We start from the raw sequence: 27,517 nt of genomic DNA, 5'->3' as shown, positions 1-27,517 counted from the left end.
CAAGTAGAGGCTCACAGACGGGTGCAAGCAGACAAGTAGCTGTTTTTATTGAATACAGAAGCTCCTTGAAAACTCTGTGGGCTCCGGGATCTCCTGCAATTCCTTTCATTCCCAACGTGCAGGAGCCAAGCACGCGCCCCCCGTAACTCCCTCCCATTTTTCTCGGGAGTTTGGGTAGGAGAGGAGGGAGCAGAGGCGCGAGGAGGTGGGGGCTGGTCGGTGGGCTGGGCTTGCCCGGAGTCCCGATTCCTGGGCACCGGGAGAGGGGGGCGGGCCCCGCGCGGCCCGCGAGACGCGTGATTGGGTCTGACCCTCAGCCGGCTCGTCAGTTTCGCCCGGGGTAAGGGGGGCACGCGAGGGGAGTGGGCGGAGGAGGGGGCTGCCCGGAGCCTCTCGTCCGGCCCACTGACGGCATGAAGCCTTTAGGGGCACGCAGTCCTCCCAGATTTTTGGTTGAAGCCCCTCATCTGCCTCCAGTCTGAAGTCAGGGCCCCGCAGAGGACGCATCGGAGGGTCCCGGCCGGCGGGGCCAACCGAGAGGGAGAGGAGGGGGCGCGGGACAGGAAGGAAGCAAACCATCAAATTTAAAAGAAAGAGGCATTTGATTTTTCCCCCTCTCCCTCGCCAATGGCTGTGTAGCAAACATCCCCGACGATACCTTGGAAGGGACGAAGTTGGTCTGTCATCGCAATTTCGTGGGTTGAGTTCACAGTTGTGAGTGCGGGGCTCGGAGATGGAGCGGTGGTCCTCTAGGTGGAAAACGAAACGGTGGCTCTGGGACCTCACCGTAACAACCCTCGCACTGACGTCCCTCTTCCAGGCTAGAGAGGTCAGAGGAGGTAAGAAAAAATGGACTTGGGGAGGTGGGAGATCGCCGTCGGTCATTCTCCTTCTGTGCCCCTCCCCCTTGGTGCCTACCCCCGCCCCCCCCACCACCAAAATTCTGTTAAATAAAATCCAGATTGCAGATTGCAGCTGCCACCAGGTTGGAAGTGAAGATTGGAGAGCGAGAGATGGATGTAGGCGGGACAGTAATGGGAGAAAAGAGAGCTGGAAAAAAGATCTGTCAGGCACAGAGCCGGCTGAAATGCCCCTCGCCACTTTCCAGCGTCTTTGAAAGGAGGAAAAATATTCCCTTGAACACAAGAGCAGTTGTACAAAGCTTTTGTTTGAGGATCAGTCCTTAGACTGCCCTTTAACACATCTGGTTTCTTCAGGTTCTAGCCAATGGAAATATCTTTTTAAGGGTGAACTGAGGAGAAAATATAGAGAAGGGGTATAAAATGAACCTTGATAAAGTTCTTTGTCTGGAATAAGTGAGAACCAGGCTGTTTTACTTTTAGGGATTTAAGAGAAAGCAGGGGGATGAATCTGGAAGACTGAGAACACTTTGTGTGTGTGGCATTTTGAAGAGATTGTAAGTGGAAAAAATTGGCAGGTTATAAGGAACGGGTTGAAGATAGGGAAAACACTTTTCCTTCAATTTTAGTCCCTCCTCCCCGCTAAGACCCCCCCCCCTTCTTGCAGGTTGGACGTGCAGTTTTCATGGAGAATGATGAAACTGGCCAAGCAGATGGGGTGGGGGAGGAGGAATAGGGATTGGGAGGGAAGGGGAGGGGGCCTGGAGTTGGGTGGGAGGAGAGAGGTAAGGAAAAGTTCCTACGTGGCACCACCAAATATTCAATGACCAGACCTGTTGGGAAGACTGTAGCCCTGTCAGTACCCAAGGAGGGAGAGCGACTTCGCTCCTCCCTCCACCTCCTCTCTCCCCTGCCCCCGCCCTTTCCTGCAAAGGCATCTGGCTGGAGCGGTCCGTTAGGTGCTGTAGACACGGCTGGCGGGAGAATGACTTTGGAGTTAAGGGAGCCCACAGAGCTTAGGGTAGAAAAGCATGCTCTGTTAAACATGCACAGAGCAGTGGCAGTAAGAAGGAGGATGGCAAGAATTGGCTGAGAGAGAAAGAAATGGTCAACCCCAAATGCGCAGGCTTTAGCAGAAACCTGAGTCTGGCCCTGGTAGATGCCAAAATCTGAGCTGTCTCTAATGGGAGTTAGCGCTGCCGGAGGCCGAACTCTGCGAAGCCAGGTCCGTGCTCCTTCTCCAAACTCAGTGACTTTCACCTTCCCTGGAATCAGGCCGCGCTGGATTATTCCTCTGTGTGACTTTTCCTGGTGAAGACAGTCAGAGCCTCATGAGGACTATATTTGAATTTTGAAATAAGTTATGCTAATTATTTCGATTCGTTTATTTCTACATTTTCAAGGAAAAATAGTAGTCTTTGAAAGTGGAATCCATCAAAAGTTTGCATTTTACCTTTGGTACCTGGTCATCAGCTGGATTGGTCAATTCTGTCAGCAGTTCTGCCCTCTGCTGGTTTTGTTTTTTATTTGGAATCCAAGCATCTGCCTTAGCAAATGAGGCCTCTTAAAATCTTAACCACAGCGATGCTGGAAAAGTACACTCAATTAAACAGGAACAGAGATACCGCTTCTTTTTTTGCGTGTCATACACGTATGTAGACAAAAGTATCATAATGGCAACTATTTATTTAAAAACATAGAAACTCAGACTTTCTTCAATGAAAGATGAAATATAAACTCAAGAGACACCATTGTAGACATTCAGAGATTACTTCCTGAAGAGATTTATGTTTCTTTTCCTTAAAATTCTAAGGATATCTAAAAAATCGAACTTTTACCCATGTAATGTATAATTTTCTCTTTTCAATCTAGTTACATACCCGAAACACTTTTAAACAAACATGCTAGTACCATGTCAAATAAACGATGGAAAAAGAACCTTCCCTATTATTATAAAGCCAAGTAATGTGAGAAATAGCAAATGTAAGGATCATATGTTGTTTCTGTTTGTCTTTTCTGATGAAGTATCTTGAAAGTTCTATGATCGTTTAGACAGTCATATTGTAAGATTTGGTGTTCTTTCAACCAAATTGCTAGGTGCTTGTTGCTTAATGGGAACCTAGATATTTATTTACATCTACCTATAGGCATTCTTGCCACTTTATAAACCTTAGAAAGGAAATAATAGTGTGTTAATGCTGAAAAAGAAACACTGGTCTGAATCATCGCACAAGGGAAAAAAATGCACCCGGTGTGCAGTTCTCATACTAGCCTTTAGATTTGCAATTGAAAAAATAATGAGTAAGATTTGATTCCAGTTTCTAGGTAAAGTGTTATATACTGGCATTCTACTATAATGTACTGATTTCATTGAGAGGCAGTGGTGTGATTTGATTATTACATCCAAAGATAACTTAAAACAGCCTATTTTCATCTAAAATGTGTATTTCTGGGATTAAAAATATTAAAACCTTAAAAAGTTACGAGTTCATAATACATTAGACTCTAAAGAAAGTGTAGTTAGAATCCTGAAGCATCTAGCCTTACAGAGAAAAGTTCTTGGAATGAATGAATTAAAAAAAAATTTATAATTTCACAAAGAGTAATATTATTTTATCTTGCAAATCTAAACTCTACAACTTGATAAACTTTAACATCCTTAGTCAAAATTTTTAGTATTTATTATGATTTAGTATAAAAGTGTTATTTTTATAATATGTTCATTTGCATTAACTTGAATTTTATGTTTCATATACTTGGCTATAAGTGTTTTATCTCAGAAATTTATGGATTTCTCTATCAATTAGTCCATGACCTATTATGGATAGGACCTGAGATTTACCTGGACTCTATAGAAACTACACTGTGATTGTATTAAGATAGATGGTTTTAAGAGTTTTTAAAATGAGTTAAGCTATAACTGAGTACTGGGGAAAATATTATCTAATTGAATCATTTTTTTACTAATTAAAATGGTATTTAACCTTTGGGGGTTGAACCAATACTATTCTTGCAAAAAGTCAATTAATTTTGTGAGAAGCTTTCAAAGCTTGTCAGCAATTGGTAGTGAGCCCTGCTGGAGTGTTGTTTTGAGCGCCCGGGATCTGCAGGTGAAATGGTGCTGGCTTCCAGAGTATGTGCTTCATCCATCTTTGCAAAGAGATCAAATTTGTCCCTGTGGTTACTTAATCAGAAATCAGTTAAAAGATCAGATATACTTTTGGTAAGAAACACAGTGTCCACTGGAATTATTAATATCGTCTTTCCATATCAAAATTGACAAAGTCTGTAATAGAGAAACAATAAAGAAAAATACGTATTTTATGAGAAGCATCTTTCTGCATGTTTTATACAGATAGCCTCGGTTTAGGTGGCACCGATATATTCGGTTTATTATAGATACTTTCACAAAATTGTCTATGACTTTTGCCTTGTTTGTTGATATCTTAAAGTGGAAATTTACTTTATAATTAATATTTAACCGAGTCTACTTTATAAAAAGTACTCTCTAAGTGGTCTTCTCACAGTCGTAGATAAAAGTATGAAATTGCAAAACTAGAACTGTATATACCTAGATAGTATGATTGCTTACAATTTCTTTATTAATTTTGTAGGTTCTGTGTTTGCCTCACTTTGCGACTAAACTAGTAGGAGCACATTATTCAAGTTAAGTTATCCCTAAAATATATCAAGGTAATCATGAATCTCTTTTCAGATTTGTAGGCAGGATTTCTGACAAAAAAAAAAACCCATCTAATTATTCACCTTTTTTTTTTTTTTTTAAATGTGCTTCTTTTCTGGAACAAATTCTCTTCACTTTGGTCAATTTACTGTTATTTAATGATAACAAATAGACTCAAATCAAGCTTGGTTGAGTGTCTGTGTAATGAAAATCTGACTTTTTCAAAGGAAGAAAAGGTGTTTAAATTTTTTAACAGAATGTTTGACATAGAAATTATAAAAATTGCTTCTGTATACTACCTTCTCACTTTACTAATGAAGTGAAGGCACAGAAACTAAGGCACAGAAATAGTTGTTAGCTGAATACTTTCTTATAAAAACATAAAACTATTCTAAGGTTTTTCTAAGTGAGTAGCATGAAGATCTGCAATAGTGATAAAAATAACTTTAAATAATAGTAGTCTGAGACTCTATGGAATGACCAAGTATTACTGAAAGGTACATGTACTTATGGAATATAGAATGACCAAGTGTTACTTAAATGTATGTGCTGGAGAGATTAGCGAGAAGATGGGTTAAGAGAAAATGACTGACAAAAAAAATTGAATAGGAAAGAGAGTTATAGAAGGCATTTAAAAATTCCTCAATAGGAGTTCGGAGAAAGGTAATTTTTGATTAGTAGTATTGTTAATATACCTAATTATGTGATTCTATAAGGTTATCTGTAACAGAATAGGAAGAATAATAGTTGGAAAATAGTTTTTGTATACATTTGTGGCTGAATTAAGAACATAGTTTTTTATCTTCTCTAAAGTTGTTAATGGAGGACCAGGCACAACTTTGAATTTTCAAGAAGCAGAGAAAATTATATATTTATTTAACATAAGGCAAATAATGTCAAATTTATATGCTTTTCGTGTTGATTTTAGATTGATTGGATGATATATATATACTATATATAATAATATGTTTTGTCTTTTATATATCAATAAAAGACATAATTACATGTAGTGTATACATATACTATATATACACACATACATATACTATATAAATATACATGTAGTATATGTATGTGTAAAATTATTAGGAATTCAAGACAACTACAAAGTGGAGGCTGAGAGCTGATCTGCATTTCTGCTTTCGCTCCTCTACTTCCCTCATGTAATGTTGGGGAAATGTGACCTGAGTTGGGAGTGGTGAGAAGAAAGTAAACTTTTTTTTTTGACCAATTGAAGTTTTGTTCCTTAGCAAAGAAGGAAGGAGATATCCAGACACGCTATAAAATATTGCAGTGTTCCCTAAATTCTCATCGAAGAGTCAACTTTTAATGCAGTTTGCAGCATAGATTTTAGTATATTAGGATGATGTCCCTACATTTGGACTTTTTTCTTCTAATTTATCTTGCAATTTAATTCAGAACCTAAAATTTTCTTTTTTCATTTTAAACTGCCTTCTATATTATAATGAATCATATATTTATTTTTCCTTCTTTCAAAATCCTAATACAATTTAATTTTTATAGGTAAGTTTTATTCTTTTCTACTTTCAATTGCGTTAGAACTCAACGTGAATAATACTAACTGGTAGAGAAGATGAAAGTCAATTTTAAAGTGATTTAGTGAGTAATATCTATTTATCAGTTACAGTCTTTGGCCTACTACTGACTTGGCTAGTGGTTCCTTAGACATTGGCTGATCACCAGACCTACTGTTATCTGGTAAAATAAACTCTTTGCTTGCTGCGTGTGGAATTAGAGACAGTGCTATTAATTTAAGAGAAAGAACTCAGAGAAAAGAAAGGTTATCATGTTTCAGAGTAAGAGACCAGCTTAAATACGACTTGACAATTGAGAACTAAAACAAACCTGTGTAAAAGTGCTTTAGCACAATCAACTTTGCAATCCCCTCAAACCTTCTTGTTTTCCTTAAAAAGCATTTCTTTCTTATTTCAACCAAATTTAATTGCTCTTGAATGGCCCTGGACCGTACCGGCAAATGAAGGTCTCTATTCATAGAACCTGAGCGCATAGAGTGTCAGTGGAAGCTTCCTTCCTCTCTGTCTGACTGGAAAGCTGACATCCGGGCTTAAAGGAGTGAACCTTAGACTGTATGAGGTAGTTGGCTTTCCTTCCTCACTCAGCTTTTCAAAAACAACTTCCCGAAAGGATGACTGCCAGACAGAGCAGTAGTTGCAATTCCCGACACAGCTACTAAGTTCTAGTACACTTTCGAACTGTGTGCTCCTAGATAGCTCTACAGAGAAAGAAGACCCAGAAGCATTCAAGTGGTGTTTCCCCTGACTTTTCTCTTTAGACTAGCGTCTTAACAGTGGAGTGCAACTCACTACTTGCTGTCACTCTTCCTTTTGATCACTGATGAGTCTTCAACATTCTTCACTGGTTTTGAAGATAAATTTACTGTCCAGTGGCTTAGCTTGATGTAGAGTGCCCTTCAGGAGGTGGCCCCTGCATGTCCAGGTTCATGACCAGCGTTTCGCACCTGCTTCAACCCCACTCCCATTTACCCTGAACTTCGGCCATGTTAAACTTCGTGTGCATAGCATCCCCTCTCTTTAACATGATTCTCTTTGCCTGGAATACCTGTTTCCTACTCATCCATCTAGCAATTGCCTTTTCACACTTCATTGAGCTCAAGCTTCATATTGCCAGGCAGATATGATAGTAAGATCCAACACTGAATGCATGCTCGAGATATACCAGGTCCTGTTGTTGTAAGCACTATTTCATACAGAATCTCATTTTGTTCTGACAATTGCCCTGGAAGTACGCTAATATTAAAATCTTCATATTACCCATGAGGAAATTGAAAAGAGAGGTTAGTTACCTTGCCTAAGGCACACAGCTACTGTGGGATAGACTCAGGATTCAAACTCAGACAATTTTGCTCCAGAGTCCTTCCCTTTGATCGCTGTCCATGTTTACTTTATTCTCTGTTCTAATGCTTCTACACAGCCTCTCTGACTTACCTTATGATATGGTGCCCTGGAGTCTAATATTTTTAATCCACAATTCATGCAGCTGCAACAGTGAACATTATGTCATTTGTGTGATTAACTCGAATGCCAGTAAGGAGATACATAAAGAGGTCTTGGTAAAAGGTGATGTTATAATATAGGTAGCTCTTCAGCCTGCACTAAAGTTCAGTGGTGGAGGCCATTGATCACTCTTACCATTTTATGGACAAACCTAAGTCCTAACAATAGTGGAAAACCCAAAGGGGAGTTTCTGTAAGCCAGCAAATGTTACTTTGTTTCCTTTGACTAAGTTAAGGAGAAGTTGACAGCTATATCTGTTGGCTTTCAACATTCAGATTAGGGTGGGCTTAATCTCATTAAGTAACAAGGACACTTTCACATTGCTGCCTATTCTAATAAGGATCCATTGCAAGAAACAATAGGTCTATTCCATTTGGGGGGATTGATGTATGGGCATATGTTTAATGCCTTTAGTATAAAAGTGTCAGATCTGATTATCTTAAACCTGTTTGAGATGTAATCTATCTACTGGGAGACTGTAACTGAAAGATACATGGTTTGCAAGAAAAAGTACTCATTTATGTGTTGGTCTTCTTGTAGAAGTTGCTGGAGGTGATGAATGTGATTTAATTTTACTTCTGTCCCCAATGTCTACCGAGATGCCAGAGTGCACATTATTTGATGTAGTCACTATTTAGATTATTAAGTATCTTCGCACTTTGCCCAGCGGACTGGAACAAGGTTAAAATCTAGCTAACTTGAAGTGGTGTGAAGTGACCTCTTGTCATGTCAACAGAGGTAACTGGATCCCCACTCCCTTTTTCTTAGTCATTCTCTGAAAGTGAATGGATTGGGATTTCTCTCTAGCTTCCTTCATCTGGAAAACAGTTTGCTCATGCTCCTAATAACTATTAGAAAGAGTAGTCTATATTTATTGCTTTAAGATTATTTTTAGTAAACTCATTCTTCAGGTTAGAAACTAATTTTTATATTATAAATATAATTAATTATGTTATGAAGTACCACCTTTAAGCAAGGTGTATATAATGTTTCAAGTGCTTAATATGATTGATAGGCAGTAGTTCTAAACTGTTTGGGAAGAAATTTATATATTTTTTTATATTCTATTTCTATCCATTGCAATTTTAGACACATTAAAATCACTGATAGGTATCTTTATTTAGTGTGTCCCAAGTATACAGGACAGAGCCTGTCACACAGTAAAAGCATTTGATAAATCTTTGTTGAATGAAGTGAAAGTGTTAGTTGCAGCTCTAGTGAATTGCTTTTCAACGACCTAACTAACAACCTGGGATTTGATGTAAGGTTATATATATCAATTATTGCCAGTGTCTACAGAAGTATATTGAACAGGTTTTTTTTTTACTAATAACAACACCATTGTGATTTTCTGTGAAAGTCAGTCTCTGTTTTGCCTCCAAGCAAGCTATGATTTTCACCCTGAACAATCTCTGAATCTGCTTACCATTACTTTTTACTAAGTCTTTAGATATTATCTCCTCTAGGAAAACCTCTTCTCAAAATTGAAGACTGGGGTAGTTGACCTTGCATAGCATCCTAAAGCACACTGTACTTACTCTAAACTTGAATACATATTACAGAACATTTTTTATTCTAAAATGAAAGTAGAGAATGCATCTTTTTTTAATCTACATAAATTCTGGCATTTAGTACCATACCTAGAGTATAACAGATGACCAATACATATTTATTAAATGTTTAATAAACTCATTAGCAAGGAATTTTTATTAAAATCAAGAAGATAAGGGTAATCTTCCCTGCTTAATATCACAATCATTTTCAGTTCATTCCTGTGGATTTTGATTGAGTAGATTTTTACACCATCTAAGCATAGGTGTTTCATAAAGCTCCATGGATAATTTTTTTGCACAACTAAGAGTTTATGAACCTTCTATAACAGGAAATAAATATATGCAAAAATCGCAATGTGCCTAGCTTGTGTAACAGGGCATTGGAAGTCAAGTGAAAGGTTATTTATCTGCTCTGTGCAAAACATTTGATAAATACCCCATTGCCAAACAGCAGTGACTCTGCAAAAGTGATATAAATAGATTAGCTGATTATGATATAGACACTTTTTAAAATGTCATCCTTTCTATAGCATGTAATAAACTAAATGTTGATGAGCATTGCTCTTTTAAACAGTAAATTTGAATAATTGTATTGAAAATAATTTTAATTTTACAATACACATGTTTTAATAACTTTGGCTACTTATAAATCAGAAATTCCATACTTTTCAAATATCACACTCTCAAGTGGCATTTGTTCTTTCCTCCTCCCTCCTCAGAGTTGTGATATTATTTCTGCTTTTAATTTTCAGTTCATAAGTGTTTATTATATGAGAAAGTTCAGAATTGAGGCTGTTCGATAACCTTGAAAATTAAATGACTCTCTTCAATGCTCTGTATTAGGTGCTGTGACTAGAAAGACAGCTAGCCAGTCTATTCTGATGGAGTATGTGTGCTATTAAGAGAATGCTGGGGCTAGGGAAGTGGACAGGGGCCACTTCACACAAGACCACATGGATATATTCTTCTGCATAGCACGGATCATGTGACTAATTAAAAAGTACAGGGAGGCTGCTAAGTTGGCAGGGTCAGTGTATACTTTGATATCTATTCACACTAGGTGGTTCCAATCGATTGTAACCATTGTATCCTCTGACAAATAACCAGGGAACTGGGATCATGCTGCTTGTACTGGAATAGCCAACCCACTGTAAAGTCATTTGTAGTTCTCAATGATACATTTAAGTCACACTTGATATGGAGTTATAGTCATTATAGACTTGAAAAATATATGAATGAATAACCTTATTTTATAGGGGGTATGTTAAGCAAACGTGTGTCTGTATTTATGAAATCTGTTATAAGACAAAGAAATGGCCTAACATTTTTAAACCTTAAAATGTGATTTGTTATTACCCAAATTGTAATATGATTTAGAACATAAATGGTACATAGTGATTTTTATTTCTGAGGATTAATATATTGGACCAAGATATCTATTTTGATTATCTGAGAGAACAAAATATTTGTTATAAGCATTTTTAAGTCAGAATGATTTCTTTCAGAGAAAGTTATATCAAGTAAAGTTTTCAAATAACCATGCCATTAATTTAACTATAGCTTTAAATAACATTGATAGTCTGTCAACTCCCAAAGTTTTAATTCTACCACAGATCTTTTTCCTGAATTTTAGACTCAACTACGTTTTCAGCCATTTCCAATGGCATTTATTAAGTCATCTCGAAGTCTGCCTGCCCCAAACTGAATTGTAGAACTCCCCTCCTGAAACCTGTTCTCACAATCTTCACCATCTCAGATAAAAGCAACATCATCGGTCATGATATTCAACCTAAAAATCTTGGAGTCAGTTTTGACTCCTTTTTTTTCTAATGCTTTATACCCAACCTGTCAGCAACTCCTGTCTGCTCTGTCTTCAGAATGTAACTAGAATAAGACCTAGTTCTTCATTTTTCAGTCCAAGATGACAAAATTAACAACATTTTACAAGTAAGGGATTACAATTGTTTTCACTCTGCTCTTGGATTGCACTTCTGTGCCCATATACATTGTTCTCAACACAGTAGCCACAGTGGTCTGAAAAATTAGTTGGTTCATGTAATTTCTCTCCCTTTAACTTGCAGTGGTTTTTCCCTCTCACTTAGAATAAAATCCCAGCTCCCTTAAGATCCCACAAGACCTATACAATCTGCTTTCGACTTGTCCTCCTCTTACTTTTCTGACTTCATCTCTTACTTTTATTTCTTTTGTTGGAGACATATTTGTCTCTTCTTGTTTCCTCCAACATCTGGGGCCAACTCCTTTCTCAGCTTCTTTGCACTTGCTAGTCCTTTTGCTTAGAATGCCATTCTGTAAAAATATCAGGACAGAGGAGTCTCTTATCTCTTTCTAGACTATGCTCAAATATTCCCTTCTAACTGAGGCCTTCACTGTCTTTCTTATTTGATATCCATGCCTCCTCATCCCTCTCTATACTTATTTACTGATTTAATTTTTACCTTAGTACTAATCAAATATTCATCATTTATAAAAAGATATAAATTATTTAAATTTGTATAAAATGTAGAATTAGATAATTTCGGAGTACAAATATTGCCTTAAATTATTTGGGCAGAGTCTAGGTCATATTTATTCAAATAATTTCCATAGTTTTAAATTTTATTTTACGTATTTAGACCTAGTCAATATGGCAACCAAATTCCACATAATAAAACATTTTACTTATTTGATGGATACCATGCTCATAGATTCAGTTGTTTTAAGAGGGTTTAGTTGTATAAATATGGCAATGGGAATTTGTACTTAGTTTCATGGCCTAACAGGGAAACGTATGTGTTATCTAGAAAGCAGAGAGGAGGTATTCCCATCAAAGACCTAGAAAGCAATTGCAGATTAGATACTGTCAAGGCATGCAGATATTCAAAGTAAATTTATTTATTCTCCCTTATCAATGCTAAATCTAAGCTTCTGTGTTTTATGGATTTCTCTCAACCACTCGGTAGATCAGAATTAGAATAAACAGTCAACAGGGGGATGTAAATATAATTGATTTCAATGGGAGTCACACTTTTTTCATTGGTTCTACTTCAAAATATTTCACTATGTATTTTTTCTTTGATCTTTCCAATTCTGAATTTCACTGTGTAACTATTTATTTTAAACTGATATTTTCACAGATTTGTAAAGAAGTATGTTTTTACTTGATCATTGGATTTCTATTTTCTGAAATGCTAGGACCAAGAAGCTTGTTAGGTGCTTGGTTTGTTGAAATTAACTATAAAATTTCTAAAACTCCAGGCTACTGTCTTATAATGTCTTTGTCCATGTCCTTCTCAATTGAGACTATTCTTTGTTTGAATATTAAAAAAAAAAAACCCAAAACATTTTTTCAAGATGCCCATTAAAATCTTGAGCCTTGAGATGCTTATGTTTATTTTATTCATGTTTTTGTAGGAAAATATATTCTCTGAATATAGGCAAAACATTTAATTTTATTTGAGAACCCCTTGGAGGAAAATAAAATGTAAACACTTGCCACACCCAAGAGGATTTAATGTAAACTGTACAACTTTAAACATATATGTACAATTTATTAATGTATTCCAGCAATTTATTCCTCCAATTTTGCATTTTTAAATGCAAATATTAGATTACAAAACATATACAAAAAGTCTGGTAATTTCAGCTAGGAAAGGTGGTGTTGGGACATAAGAAATTTACGTGATTTCCATGACATTATTTGTGCCACATAGTTATTTAAAGATGAACTTTCAACTCTTTTTAAATACTGGAGGATTTAGGTCAATATGTTTTATTTTCTAATACTTCATGTTAGTTTATAACACGTGGTTGGTACGTAGCATTTTGAAATAAATGAAGGAAAAGTATCAGAGGAAAGATGCTAAAATATTAGTTTTTTAAAACCTTTTAATAAATCACATCAGGGTTACTGTGCTTAAATTGTAGTTATATTAATGTCTATGCAATGCAAAGAAGACATTATTGAAGGGGGAGAATGCTAATAACATCAATGAATTAATGTCAAGTTGTGCTACAGGGTGGTAATGGAGCATTAAACATGAAAATATAGATTTGAGGCTCATTCGGTTGCTTAAGCTGTCAATGTTCTAGGAAACCTCCTGGGGTTGTAACTATCTAGAATCACACAAGAACATGCTGGGGAGATTGCTAAGCATTAAATGATTTTTACGGATCACATGTCATGGACCATTAGAGATAAAGAACTCTTCAGTCTTCTGCTCCACAGTAAAGACATTTCCCAGGGTCATCAGAGGAAATGAATTACCAGAAGCAAGTGAGTTATAACTTTGGGGTAACATGGGTGGAGCTCACTGGAACTAGCAGAGATGTCCAAAAAAGGTTGAAATTTGGAGGAAATTATGTTTTTAGGTATTATTCTTATTGAATGTTTACTATGTGTCAGACACTAACTATCCTCAGGGGTTAAAATGCCTTATCTCATTTAACTCTCAAAATGAGGTTAAATTGAATAACTAAGTCTTAGAGGGGTAAGTGGCTTGCCCAGTGTCATACAGGTAATAAATGCTGGACTTGGGTTAGAAGCTAGAAAATTCCAGCTCCAGAAACTGAGTTATTAAATGTTGTCTATTCACTTGTTGTATTCTACATTTTAGACTTGTTATTAAGAGCTCTTGTGATTTGGAAATATAGCAGGACATTAATAATAGTCAAATTATAATAAATAGTCAGTTGTCTCTCATTCTTTCTTTTGTCAGTTCTACTTCCTGTTACCAAGTAAACACAGTAGCACTCCTGTGTGTCAGCCACTTCGTCATTTATGAATCCCATAGGAAATGTCAATTGTGCTGATGTTCGCTTCAGAAGGTTTACAGTCTATCAGGGGAGGCAAACATTAAATAATACATTACTAGCTTAGGAGAGTGGGAGGGAGAGAGAGAGAGGAAGAAAGAAAGAGAAAGGCAGAGAGAGAGAGAGAGAGGAAGGGAGGAAGAGAGAGAAAGGGAGGCAGGGAGGGAAAGGGACGGGAGTGAGTATTAGGTGGTGTAAGTATGTAACGGGGAAATCACAACCATAATTTAGATGTACACCGTGCCTGAGAACATACAGCCTATTGTGAAAATGAGATAACTAAGCGTGCAAACAAAATAGAATGTGGCATTATCCACAGGGAATATAGGGGCACTTGGGATCATTTGAGAGGGTCACATAACTCAGCCTAGGAGGGATAAGCAATAATTTCCTGAAGGAAGTCATGCTTAGGTTGAGATCAGAAGGTTAATTAAGTCGAGTCCAACAGGTTTCAACCTTGGCTATCCATTAGACTCATCTGGGAAACTTTAAAAAACGTATGATGAATGCCTGGGTCTCACTCTAATCATTCTAGTTATTAGTTTTGGAGTAGGACCTAGGCATCCATGTGTTTTAAAAGTTCTCCAGGAGATTCTAATGACAGAGTTGAAACTCAGTCAACTATCTTTAGCCAGTTGTAGAAGGATTGAAAAAAACCCTCCCCAATAAGGGGAATACAGCACATTTTTACAAAGTGAAAGAAATTTATTTCAGCTAGAGCATAAAATTTGGGGTTGGGGAAATGAATAGGAGTTAGGTAGACATCTCATTTGGAGTTTATGGCTATGAATATTTATAGAGGTGATGTGATTATTCTCAAGAGTACGCCCATGGAGAATTTATAGACATCTCAAATATATTTAATGTTGATGTCTTGTCAGGCAACCATGACTACTTTTATTTCCTTGAACTCTGTGCTGTCTTATACCTATCTGCGCTACCATATTTCTATTGCCTTCCTCTTCGTTGATGAACTTCTAGCTATCTTTCAGGACTCAGCTTAAAAAGACCACATAGTAGATATTTCAACTTTTGTGGATCATACGGTCTCTGTCACAGCTACAGAACTGTGTCGTAGTGTGAAAGCAGCTAGGGACAATATATAAGTAAATGGGTGTAGCTATATTCCAATAAAAACCTTATTCTTGCTTAGTGACATTTAAATTTCATATAATTTTCATGTGTCACAAAATATTATGCTCCTTTTAATTTTTTTCAACCATATAAAAATGTAAAACCATTCTTATCTCATGTACTATTAAAAAATAGGCAGGAAGGAGATCTTAGCCCATAGGCGTAGTTTTCCCAGCCACTGTTCTAAGGCATTTCTACAAATACCAACTCAGTTCTCACAAAAATTCTTTTAGGTAAATAATTTTATTATTTTCATTTTATAGATGTGGAAACTGAGGCACAAAGCAGTTGAGTAATGTGTTCACCCAAATACTAAGTCCTAGAGGTGGGACTCAGAAACACTGTGGCTCTTCAGTACTCTGTATTGCCCCCTTTACTACTTACTGGCCCTGGGACTATGTGTGAAGAAGTTGAGAGGAGGAATTAATTAGAGATTAAACAGTCAAAGCATTGCGAGACATTAGATCAGTAATCCATGTAGACACTGGAGGCAACAAGGGAGAAAGGATTAAAGACCTAGGACAGACTAATTAATGAATGAGTGGAGGTGTTCAAGAGATCAACAGAAGACAATAGGAAAGCCGTTTTAGGACCTCAGATATTTTTGTTTCAAGACAAGAGAGCCTTATGGACTTCGAGGAAGTTGCTTCTATATATTTTCGCATTATTGTGTTTTGCATTCAGTCAATATTTTATATAGTCCGTGTGTGCGTGGCAGGGCATGTGTGTATGTGTAAATACCTGATCTCTTCTAGTTTGGGGAAAAAAAGCCAAATACAGATAAGTAATTAAACCCAAGGGTTAAAAGTGCTATGATGGAAGTGAGCATATGTAACCCAACAGTGGGAGATAAGTAATGCTTTCTGGAGGCGATTACACATCAGTTGTCTCCTGCTTATCCTCATGTGAGGTGGAGAGCTGAGTGTTCCAGACAGGAGGAATAGGATGTATAATGGCCCAGAGGCAGGAGAAAGAACATGGTGGGTTCTAGGAAGTCTGAGTCCAGAATGGCTAGAGCACCGAGTGCAGAAGGAGTTGAGGGTAACGAGATAAAAGGATGGAGATACAGTAGGGTGAAATTGGAGTAAGTGGGTACGTCCAGATCATCAAGAATTTGTATGCAAGTTACGTGCATACCATCAGGAAGTTCGTGGGCTTCCCTGAAGGAATTTAAGTAGCAAGTTAATATGAAGCCTGGAGTTTTGGAAGCTCACTCAGCTGTGGTATGCAGATTAACAAGAACAGTCATGGAAAACAGTTAAATGGCTATCATAGTAATGCACCGAGCTCTGATATTTTAGCGTCCCATTAAATAAATGATAAAAGCCAGGAAAAAGATTGTTCAACAAAATATTGTGCTGGTTGTATGCATCTGAAATGCCAGTCATGATCTGAACCATTAATATTGGCTTATTTGAAATGAAAAACTTTAAGACTTGGTTAACCTAGTATACAGTTTTTATAACTTGATATGCCTTTTTAGAAAAAAAGCTAGTTGAAATCTTTATTAGATGTTCCTATTTTTAATTGTTTTTTGAAGAGTGAATCATTATTCCATAGCCTGGATCTGCAAAGAACTTTATGAGGCTTTAAAAATAGAGCCCTATTTTGAATTCTATAGAAGGAGTGTGTTTTCATCACATTACTTTCAAAGTAGAAAGAAACAAATACGACAAAACCTGTGCAGTTGGAAAAGGTCATCCTGTTAAAAGATAGTTTGGAGAGAAGAAGAGTTGTGGTCCATTTTATGTAGTACATTTACCTGTGCAGTTGAGACCATGACCTGGGGGCTGCGTCCTTTTCTTCTCAGAATAAGTACAGCCTTTGTAGCTGTGTTCATGTCTATCTTGGAGTCTTTACTCTATTCAGATGTTCTTATCCTCATGGCTTCAAAGGAAGAAGATAAGATAAAATAAACAGATAAGATGCTATGGCTGTTAGAAATAGTCTCCTTCAGGACTGAGTTTAATTTAAAGCAAATGTAAATGTTTGGAATCAATTAACTGGCTCAAGATAATTTTAGTATATTATATTTATGTTTTAAGTTATTTTTGCCGGGGATATTTCTGGGATATAGCAATGAGGGTGGTAGCGTGGAAAGAGTATCCTTAGTTGGCTTTCTGGTTCTCTATTCCTTCATCGGCACAGTGGAGATAAGAACATAGGCTTTGCAGGGTTTGTGAGAGTTAAAGCCTGTGAAGGACTTAGCCCTGTGCCTGGAACCCACTAGACTTTCTGGACATGGCAGATATTATAGTTATTATTGTCTTAGTTTTATGATAAGAGAAAAGAAAGTTAGAATGGTCAAGTGTCCTATTAGCTTAAAAAAAAATTGGCGATTACAAGCAGGACTACTGTTAAAAATATTCTTGAGTGTTATTATTCTCTTAAATGTTCTAAAGCTGCGCTAAAAAGTATCATATTTGAGAGTTAATGATCACTTTGAAATGTCTGATTTCCAAAAAGAAAAGTTTATTTTTCTTTTTAATAATTTGGAACTATGTGTACTCTACTAGATGGTATGTTAATTTTCATTTAGAAGCTTGAAGAAATAAGTGGACAAAACCTTTGTTATTAAAAGAAAGTACATTTGTTATGTTGTAAAAGGCAAATTACATAAAGCTTCATTTACGTATTTTTGTATATGCTAAAGTCAGTACCCTTAAAATTTAATTAACTAAGGAAATGGCCAGATGTATATTGCTCACTAGCACTCATTCAATCATTCATTTATATCTTAAAATATACGAACTGATAGTTATTGTAAAAAATATTAGTTGAAATTGTGATTTTCAAAGAACAGCACGTGCATGTCTCTCTACTGTGTGGAGTGTGATAAGTTGCGGTGATGGTATTTCCTGAATCTAAAATTAGTCTCATTTTCGTTCTCATTAGCTCCTCCCAGAAACAGTATATTTATAAAACCCAACATATTTTGAAATTTGATGGCAATTTTATTTTTTTAACTAAAAACTGAAACTTTTCAAATCAATGATATCCATTTTCACTTTCAGCCAGAAGTGATCTCTTTTTCTCTGAACAAAACAGAATTGTATGCATCTATATAAATACAGATACTGCCTCCTACATACTTATTGGGGTATAACTAGTGACTTTTTAATTAGAATCTAAATCCTTGAGGTAGGGACTATGTCTCAGAATTGCTTGGTGATGCATTGGCCAACACATGGCCTACTCTGAATATTTTTATTTTTGAATAAAGAAAGCAAGACAATAGAATGAATGCAAGTATGTTGAGTAGTGTGGATACTAAACTCTGCTTTCGTAACAATGTTTACAAGTCATGATTCACATTTTGACTTGCTTAGTGAATTAAATAGAAATTTAACTGTGGACCAGGGAATTTGAGGGGCTAAAAAAATTATTTGTCCTTTTATGTCTGGTTTATTTCATGTAATGTCATGTTTTGAAAATTCATTGATAACATATCAGAACTTCATTCCTTTCTAAGGCTGAATCATATTCCATTGTATGTATGTACTGCATTCTGTTCATGTATTGATAGAAACTTTGTTTCCACCTTTTAGCTATTGTAAATAATGTTGCAATAAACATTGGCATATAGGTATCTGTTTAAGTCCCTGCTTTCAATTCTTTCGGGTATATACCTAGGAGTGGAATTGCTTGGTCATTTGGTACTTCCATGTTTAGTGCTTTGAGAAATATTGTATGACTTCACTTATAAAAACAATTCTAGACTAGGCAAGTTCATCAAGACAGAAAGTAGCGTATTGGTTGCCAGGGCCTGGGCAGAGTTGAGAAATGGGGAATTATTGCACAATGGATACAGAGTTTCTGTTTGGGGTGAAGAGAAAGTTTTGGAACTAGGTTGTGGTGATGGTTGCACAACACTGTAAATAAAATTAAGCTACTGAGTTGTACACTTTAAAATGGTTAAAAGGGCAAATTTTATGATGTATATATTTTACCACAATTTAAAAAAATGTAGTATAATATACCAAAACCAATGACTTGTACCTTTTCAATGGGTGAATTGCATGGTATGTGAATTATATTCCAATAAAGCTGTTGAAAACATAAAAAGATTACACTTACAAAGGGGAAGTCTAAGGTTCCAAACGTGTTTTATATCGACCACTTCATGGTAACAGCAGGTAGCTAGAATGGATTGGGTTTGGGAAATGTGTGCTTCGGCCAACAAACAGTCCTGTGTTAGACACCCTAAGTCTACATAGAAGTTGGGGGAAGGACATAATTACTCATTTCTAAGGAATTTCAGTCTAAATGATGAAGCATGAAGCAATGTCTATCAAATTACTCTGGCAAATTTAAGGAGTAAAAATTTTTAAAGTTATACATAGATACGTACCTGCATTCACACATACACAGATACACACACATTCACACACCAATATACTTATGTATACTAAGATAGGAAATAACTAAGATAGGAAAGCACTCGAAACAAAGGCATTGCATTTTGTTATCTATTCTTTTTAACACTTTTAAACTTCTTTTGTGCATACAATATATTTTAGTAACTGCACATTTCAATATTTATGTATAACATTCATTGAGCTTGAATCTTCAAAATCACCTTTGTTTAGGTTACAAATAGTTGAATAGTAAATAGAAATTAATGGAATATGTGCAGATGCTGGTTTTCATTTTGATTCCAAATAATGCCATTACTTAGGATGATTAAAGATTTTATAAATTGGAATTGAGATACATCAGAAAGTTTACAAATTCATATACAGGTTACATTAATTTCTAAATTTATACACACCATAGTCATGTACACACACACATATGTAGAAGCAAATCTGTTTTGCTTTTCTACAACATGATTCCTGACTGGGAAATTTTGTATTTGAGAAAGTTATGGTTTATATTTTACCTGCTGTCCCACTCATCAGACCCCACTCAAGTGTTAGGGGAGCATGGCAAGTAATAAATAGATTTGAGAAGTAGAACAACAAACTATTTTCTCTGTTAAACATACTTATTTTTATGTTAGATTATTTATTCAATTGTTTTTCTTACTTTTAACTTATTTTTCAGCTGCTCCAGTTGATGTTCTAAAAGCTCTAGATTTTCACAATTCTCCAGAGGGAATATCAAAAACAACAGGCTTTTGCACAAACAGAAAGAATTCAAAAGGTTCAGATACTGCTTACAGAGTTTCAAAGCAAGCACAACTCAGTGCCCCAACAAAACAGCTATTTTCAGGTATGTTCACTTTATTACTATGATTGCTATTATTTTGTTAATCATTACTATTTCTTTTTATCATGCTACATAATGCACAATTATCAGGGATAATATCATTTTTTTATATATCAGAAAACAAATAGATTGTGGTCACCAAGGTAATTTAATGAAAATAGCTGATGACTTAATAATTGCCAATTTTAATTCAACACAATCATAGAAGATATGAAAACAAAAAATAATAATTAATTATTTTGTTTCAAGATGACAAAACTTGAAGACAACATTATGTGTAACTCATTTTTGCGTGTAGTCATGTTGCATTTATTCATTGGGGAGAATGTGACAACTTCACCCTAATGACTACCCAGGTAGATTTAATGGACACGTGGATTTGGACATATTTAATGAGTGTCCTTCTAAAATTAACATAAGTTTCTGTTGAAAGAAATATTTCTTCAGTAGATTTTATAAAACATTATTCTGTATTAGTTTGAATCTTGTTCATATCTCAAAAATAATAAAAGTTAGTCACAAATCACTGTTATTGGGAGATCCGGGACTAGAGATTTTGTCAACCTATACCTGGAAAGTTTACACAATAGTATTGAAAAAAAATACTTGGTGAATATTTTCTACCTTTCCATGTAGTACTCATTGACATCATAACAGTAGTTATCTAGAAATCATGATAATATAGGAGAAGAGAGTTGAGTAGTAAAATTAAAGTTTCTGAACACCAATTTTCTAAGCAGTTAACTTGTTACAAGTACTTGTCTACTATTGGATACATGTCAATTATTTTTCCTTTTAACTTTACTAAATTGAGAATTTTCATCCTTATTTAACAAGTGGAAGCTGAGTTTCACTGAGGCTCTCTGACTTGTCCAAATTACGTGGGGTCATTATTAAATCCAGGTCTTGTCTGTTGCCAAAGCCAATATTGCATATATTATCAGGTGGGTTCCTTTCTGGTCCTTTGGGACCTTCTCAGAACCAATTTATCATTTAAATTCCTCATATCATCCTCTGTTGTGAATGAAGGAAACTGAGTTCTCTATTTTCACAGAAAACTGTTCTCTAACAATAGGATAATTATAAATCAAGGGACTGAAAATTACAAAACAAGATAGTATTTTTGAAAACACATTTACTTTGATAAATTATTGATTCTTCCAAAATAGTTCCCGCTTTGTAATAATTTGTAGTGGACAAAAGTAATAAACTACAAATATAAAAATGTCAATGCACAATTTTTCTGACTTCGAAAATAAAAAACTAAAGTAGTTATTAAATCCATAAAATATTTTAGAAATCAAATTTAAAAGTTTTAAGTAGTAAAAATTAAGTTGTTGTTCTATTTATCTGCACTCTAATGCAAAAATAAGAAAGGACTGAATTTTCAAGAGAGAAGAACAAAGAAAAATGGATTAATAAAAAAGCTTTAGAAATACTCAAGAAATTAGTTTGTAATTTTTTATACTTTGACTCATTATCTCAGGGTCAATTTCTTTGCCTTTAAATGTGGTAGTTAATTTGATTAATTTGATTATTTTCATTGTTTTACTCATGGAAAAAGAATATAAAGCATGCCTCCAGGGTCTTCTTCCATGACAGCTGATGGAACTCCTTTACATCAAAGTTTTTCTTTCTTTTGTCACAAAATTGAGTTTTAACTATATGATTCTAATAATGAGTATTTCAGATAGAAAAATACACCTATAATAGAGACCTCATTTTTTTTCCCCAAGTGAATGATTGATTGTAAGCTCGCTTTCATACAAAGTGGAGCTTCCGGCCAAATAACGCTAAATGGCAATTAATAAAAATTACCAATGACATATTTATGGTCGAAAATACAAACAGTGAATATGTGAATATTATTCTTTATAAAATAAATAAAAGAGATCTTTGAAAATTGATTTGGAATACTCTTTCTTTCATCATGAGAAGACATAACAGCAACTTCTTTTCTAATTAATAAAGTAAGCAATGGTATAGGAAATTTCAGCACTGGGGCAAAGTTGGGGGTTATCAGATAGTCATTGTAATAGTCTGTAGAGTTAAGATATGTGTCCTCCAAAATCTCAATTTGAGACCTTTAATTTAAATGTCTGAGAACTCTGCGCATGTGAACTGAGTAGAAGCTAGATTTGCAAATTCTGTCTGCCCTCTTTAGAACACCGGCTGTGGGACAATTACTTTGCAAGAAAGTTTGTATATATTGATCTTTATCTTCATAACTATCTGGAAATGGGAGTATTTAAACCCAAATTATGGATTAAGAATTAGAAATGTGAAGTATTTAAATATAATCACGGAACCGGTAAATGATGTGAAGCTGAGAGCTCTTGTCTCTTTTAGAATGAAGTAGGCTTTTCCCACTATGCAAAATGGCCTTCCCCACTCATTTTCAAAATCCTACTGACCACTAAGCTGCATCAGAAGGATATTTTAGTTAAAGGGAGACATATGCTGCATTAAAATATATTGACCACAATTTTAAAAATTAAAATCAAATACTAAAGTTACTGTGCCTTTTTCATATGTAATTTGTTCATGTATGCAATCTCTATTAATGTTAAAAGCCCATTTTAAAAACTGCTATTGAATCTGATTTACTCGGAGTGAATTCTGATTATTATTACATATACATGATTTATCTATACACACATCCTGAAGGTAGTAATAGCATTTCTTTCTTTAGCAGCAGTCATGAACAGAGAGGGTACTTAATTGTTAGTTTGTATTTATCCATTTCAAAACATATATCATTTAAGTTCTGCTTTTTTAGAACACTAAATCTTTTTTAAATGTCATAGCTTAAATATTATAATTAAAAGGTTAGTGTAGTTAGAAGCTGACAATATGCAAAAGTTGTGCTGTAGGAATTGAATGATTAATTAAAATTTGTTGTAATTTATTTAGTCTTATATGAATAAATCATTTTCTGAAATTCTTTCCCATTTTACATGATTTTTTTCTGCTGATTTGCATAAATATAAACTTGGATGTCTCTGTGACTTAAAATGTATAAAAGTATATACACATATTTACTTTTTTTTTGCTGTGATAGCAAAGTTTTGATGACCTACTTGTTATATAGCAAAATTGTATTGAAAAATTACTTTAAAAAATTAAAATACATGTCAAAAATATTTTTAATTAAAAATTAAAATACAAATTAAATAAATACTTTTTAGTTTAGAGATATCTGTTGATTTATATATTTATCTATACAGATATGGATAGATAGATTAGAACTGAATAGTAAACATTCATTGATTGCTTCCTTTGTGACATACTTTACTTAATTTCCACAACATTTTAATAATTTCCATTTCATAAAATATCTTTCCACTGCATTATTTTTAGCGGGTGCATAGGATTTTACTACACAGATGTTTTGTATTTTATTTAAACAGTCCCAATCATTGCAGAAGATTTTAACATTTTCTGATTACAAATAGTGTTCTGATGAATTGACTTAACATAATATCTTTACCTACAAGCATACATCTCACCTCAATATTTTTAGAAGTGAAATTGATAGTCGCCTAAAATTCTTTGAATTTGAATCCATGGTAGTCATATTTATAATAATTTTATTATTTTACAGTACTGTGTGTAATAGAATTTGTCACGAATGGATCAAATATGGAAGCTCTTGGTGTTGGCCGAGATATCACTGATTACACACATGCACATAGACCCCAGTTGAACATTTGAACATTTGAATGAAAATAATCTCATCCTTCACATATAAGGCTTATTTTACTTATGTCCCAGGGTTGTAAGAGAATCAAATTGGATATATAAGGAAAATTATTTTTGAAAAATAAAACCCACAATTGAATATACATTGTTAATATAAAAATATATGGGTAATTTTTGTCTAACTGTCTGAGGTATATTTATGCTGTTCATTTAACTAATATATTTATTTAATAAATACTTACTAAGCACTTATGTAGATCTGCCCCCATGCTGGATATAGATCTGCCCCCATGATAGTTAGTGGGGCAAGGGAAATACAGTCTGCCCCCTTGAATTTACAATCAAATTAGCCAAGTATCTAATAGCTCTGATTTATAACATCATAAACTTTTTCTTATTAGTAAAACTGCATCGTGTGATAGGAAAACTGATCATAAACTCTAGCTTTAGAAGGGGTGACTAAAAGAATATCTTCGTATATTCTGTCCTTACGGTGCCTCTTTAAGGAGAGAATGTATGGGCCACAGATTAAACAAAAGCAGAAAATACAAATCTTTCACCAAAAATGGTACTTAAATATTTTTAAAATGCTAACTGTGTGTTTGATATTGTACTGGTCCCATGATCCTGTTTTCTAACTTTAAATTTCACGTAATCATTGAGCTTTAAGAGAGTTGCATCGAACTTTCAATATAGTTTGAACAATTATTGCAGAAATACCTTAATAGAGTTTTCTCCTCATTTTTTAAAAATCCGAATTGTTATTACTATTTGAATTTGATATGATGACATATCAAGGCCACATAAAAAATGCAAAAATAATAGAGTGATCCAGGAGTAATTTGGAAACTTGGAATTTCTGACTCTTTGGCCTTCTCTTCTCAGGAGGAACTTTTCCAGAAGATTTTTCAATATTATTTACAGTAAAACCCAAAAAAGGGATTCAGTCTTTCCTTTTATCTATATACAATGAGCATGGTATTCAGCAAGTCGGTGTTGAGGTTGGTAGGTCACCGGTTTTCCTATTTGAAGACCACACTGGAAAACCTGCCCCAGAAGACTATCCCCTCTTCAGAACTGTTAACATCGCTGATGGAAAGTAAGTAACACGATAATCCAGTGTTTTGGCCATGCCGAAAGCAATTCTTTTATTTAATCATTCAACAAATATTTTCAAAGTGTGATGTAGTTTTTCTAGGAACTGGGGATATAGAAATGACCAAAACGGTAAAATTCCTAACCTTACATAGTTTACAGTCTGGGCAGACAAACAATGAACAATAAAATAATTACTAATCAACAATATATCAGGCGTTGGGTAATACATGAGAGACATAGAACAGTGAAGAGAACGAGAATGGTGGTGAGGGGTGCAGTTTTCAGGAGTGAGCTGAGGGAAAACCTCACTAAGAAGGTGACAGGTAAAGGCAGTGGAGTGCACGTGATGCTGATACTTAACAGCATGCCTTTCCAGGAGGAGGAGAAGCAAATGCAAAGCCTTTGATTCCAGGTGTGGCTGGTTTGGTCTAAGCAATGTCAAGGGTGCCAGCGTGGCAGGAGCAGAGAGGCATTATGAGGATGGAGAAGCAGTGGAAGGCCAGATGGTATAATGCATTGTAGGCAGTTATAAGCACTTTGTGTTCTATTCTGAGTGAAATGAGAAGTCACTATAGACTTTTTAAGCAGAGGAATGATCTCATTTGACTTATCTTTTACCAATCATCTCAATATTGATTACCAATGAATATTTACCAATCATGTTAGTATAGCATAAAGAACCTTCTATAATACTTGATATGTGCTATATACTTTCCTAAACACTTTATACATAATTAACTCACTTAATTTTTCACAACTTTTTGGAGAAAGCGATGTCAGTAACCCATGTTATAGATAAGGCAACTGAGGCACAGAGAGTTTAGATAACTTGCCTGAAGTCATATACTTGGAAAGTGGTAGAGACAGGTCATATCTTTAGGAAGTGGCCAAGACAGAGATTGAACTCAGGTACTCAGACTCTACCATAACACTACATCCTTCTGGAAATCATGCTGAATTCTGTGTTGTGAACACTGTCTTTCATTTAGGGAGCAGCTAAATATAAATAAACGCTTATTAAATTTACGTGGCATTTTATTACTGAATCTAGGCTTCTCAAAATAGATTTATCTGAGATATGATATTTGGTTATAGTCATAAGAAGGAAATAGCAGTGCAGATAGGGAAAAAAATATCCCCACTTAGTATATCCTTGTCAGGGACATGGAGAAAACTTTTTCTCAGTGCCAGAAAACACGAGGCTTTCACAACTAATGTATATTATTATCCTAATACTTAATTATGATAATAAGTCTATGAATGAGAATAAATCAGGGTAAGGAACATAGGGCATACTGTTTTAGAAGGGCAGTTCGAATCTTTGATATGGTTGCATTAAGCAAAGACATGTTGGAAGAGAGTGAGTGAGCCATGTTGGGATACGGAGAGAGGGCATTCCCGCGGGAGTGGAGAACATGTACAGGGAACAAGGAAGCAGCAGTGTGGTTGGAGTCCAAGGAGTCAGGAACCAAAGAGCTCCACACGAGGTCAGAGAGAGCGAGGGGACACTTGTGAGGCAGAGTAAGGACATAAGCTGTTCCTGGGACTATTCAATGGTTTCGAGCATGACAGAGACTTGATCTGACTTATGTTTTAAATGGTTACTCTGGTTGCGTAAGAGTGGACGCAGAGCCAATTAGGGATCTAGGTGAGAGAGATGGCAGCTTGGATGAAGTTAAGAGGCACTGGATTCTATATGAACTTTGAATATAAGAACTCACGTGATTTTTCTGATGATATGAATATATAGTATGAGGAAAAGAGAATAACTAAGAATGACTCTAAAACTAAGTGTTAACTTGGTGTTGTGAATATTACATATGATACCGTAGTTTTGACACATCATTATTAACAGAGCTTAAATTAATTCAACAAAAATAGCGAATTTAGAGCCCTCATCAGCTTTTAACGATTGAAATCATTTTTATTTTCTGTTCATGAAAAGCACATACCTACAATAGTGAGAATGGTTTAAGTTAAGACATGGGCTTCTTGGAATAAATGTGTATAAATTTTACTCTCACAGTATTAAGTGGTTCCTAACATAAATCTTTTCTCAATTCAAACCAAGCAGATGCCTATGCTAGTTGAATGTGCTATGGAAAGACCAAAGATTAAGTGTATATGGAAATATACTTGGTCCTCATCAGTAGCCATGCCAAGTCACATGAAACAGACATTTTAGGAAGGCTCCTGCAACTTTTTGGGTACTTTATTTTATGGATCAATTCCTAGACAAATCTGGAATATTAATCTAGCACTTTTCCTTTGGAAAAAAAGTAAAATATAAACCAGAGTGGCTTGCAAAATCCAAGTGAGCTTCACCTAGTGGTTTTGTTAGCACCAGGTGCTGTTAATAAAACCCACCATTTTAGTTTGGTCAGGGGGTGTATGTTTCCAAAGGCTGACCAT

At 35.2% G+C, this 27,517-nt stretch overlaps 1 protein-coding gene across 2 annotated transcripts in view; it reads left to right on the top strand.

The window, feature by feature from the left end:
• The first annotated feature begins 449 nt into the window (after positions 1-449).
• The window catches only part of COL11A1 (collagen type XI alpha 1 chain), a 170,811-nt gene continuing 143,743 nt past the window's right edge, over positions 450-27,517 (top strand). Inside the window, exons 1-3 of one of the 2 annotated variants that reach the window (XM_015595416.2) lie at positions 450-839; positions 20,141-20,308; positions 24,893-25,106. In XM_015595416.2, the coding sequence (XP_015450902.1) occupies positions 734-839; positions 20,141-20,308; positions 24,893-25,106 (488 nt within the window). In that variant the 5' untranslated portion in view covers positions 450-733. The remainder of the gene's footprint in view (positions 840-20,140; positions 20,309-24,892; positions 25,107-27,517) is intronic. The other variant, XM_006919572.3, reaches the window with a different exon arrangement.

Source organism: Pteropus alecto, unplaced genomic scaffold (assembly GCF_000325575.1).
Source record: "Pteropus alecto unplaced genomic scaffold, ASM32557v1 scaffold106, whole genome shotgun sequence".
NCBI lineage: Eukaryota > Metazoa > Chordata > Mammalia > Chiroptera > Pteropodidae > Pteropus > Pteropus alecto.
The sequence above is the reverse complement of the archived record's forward strand: the minus strand, read 5'-3'. Positions and strand labels throughout refer to the sequence as shown.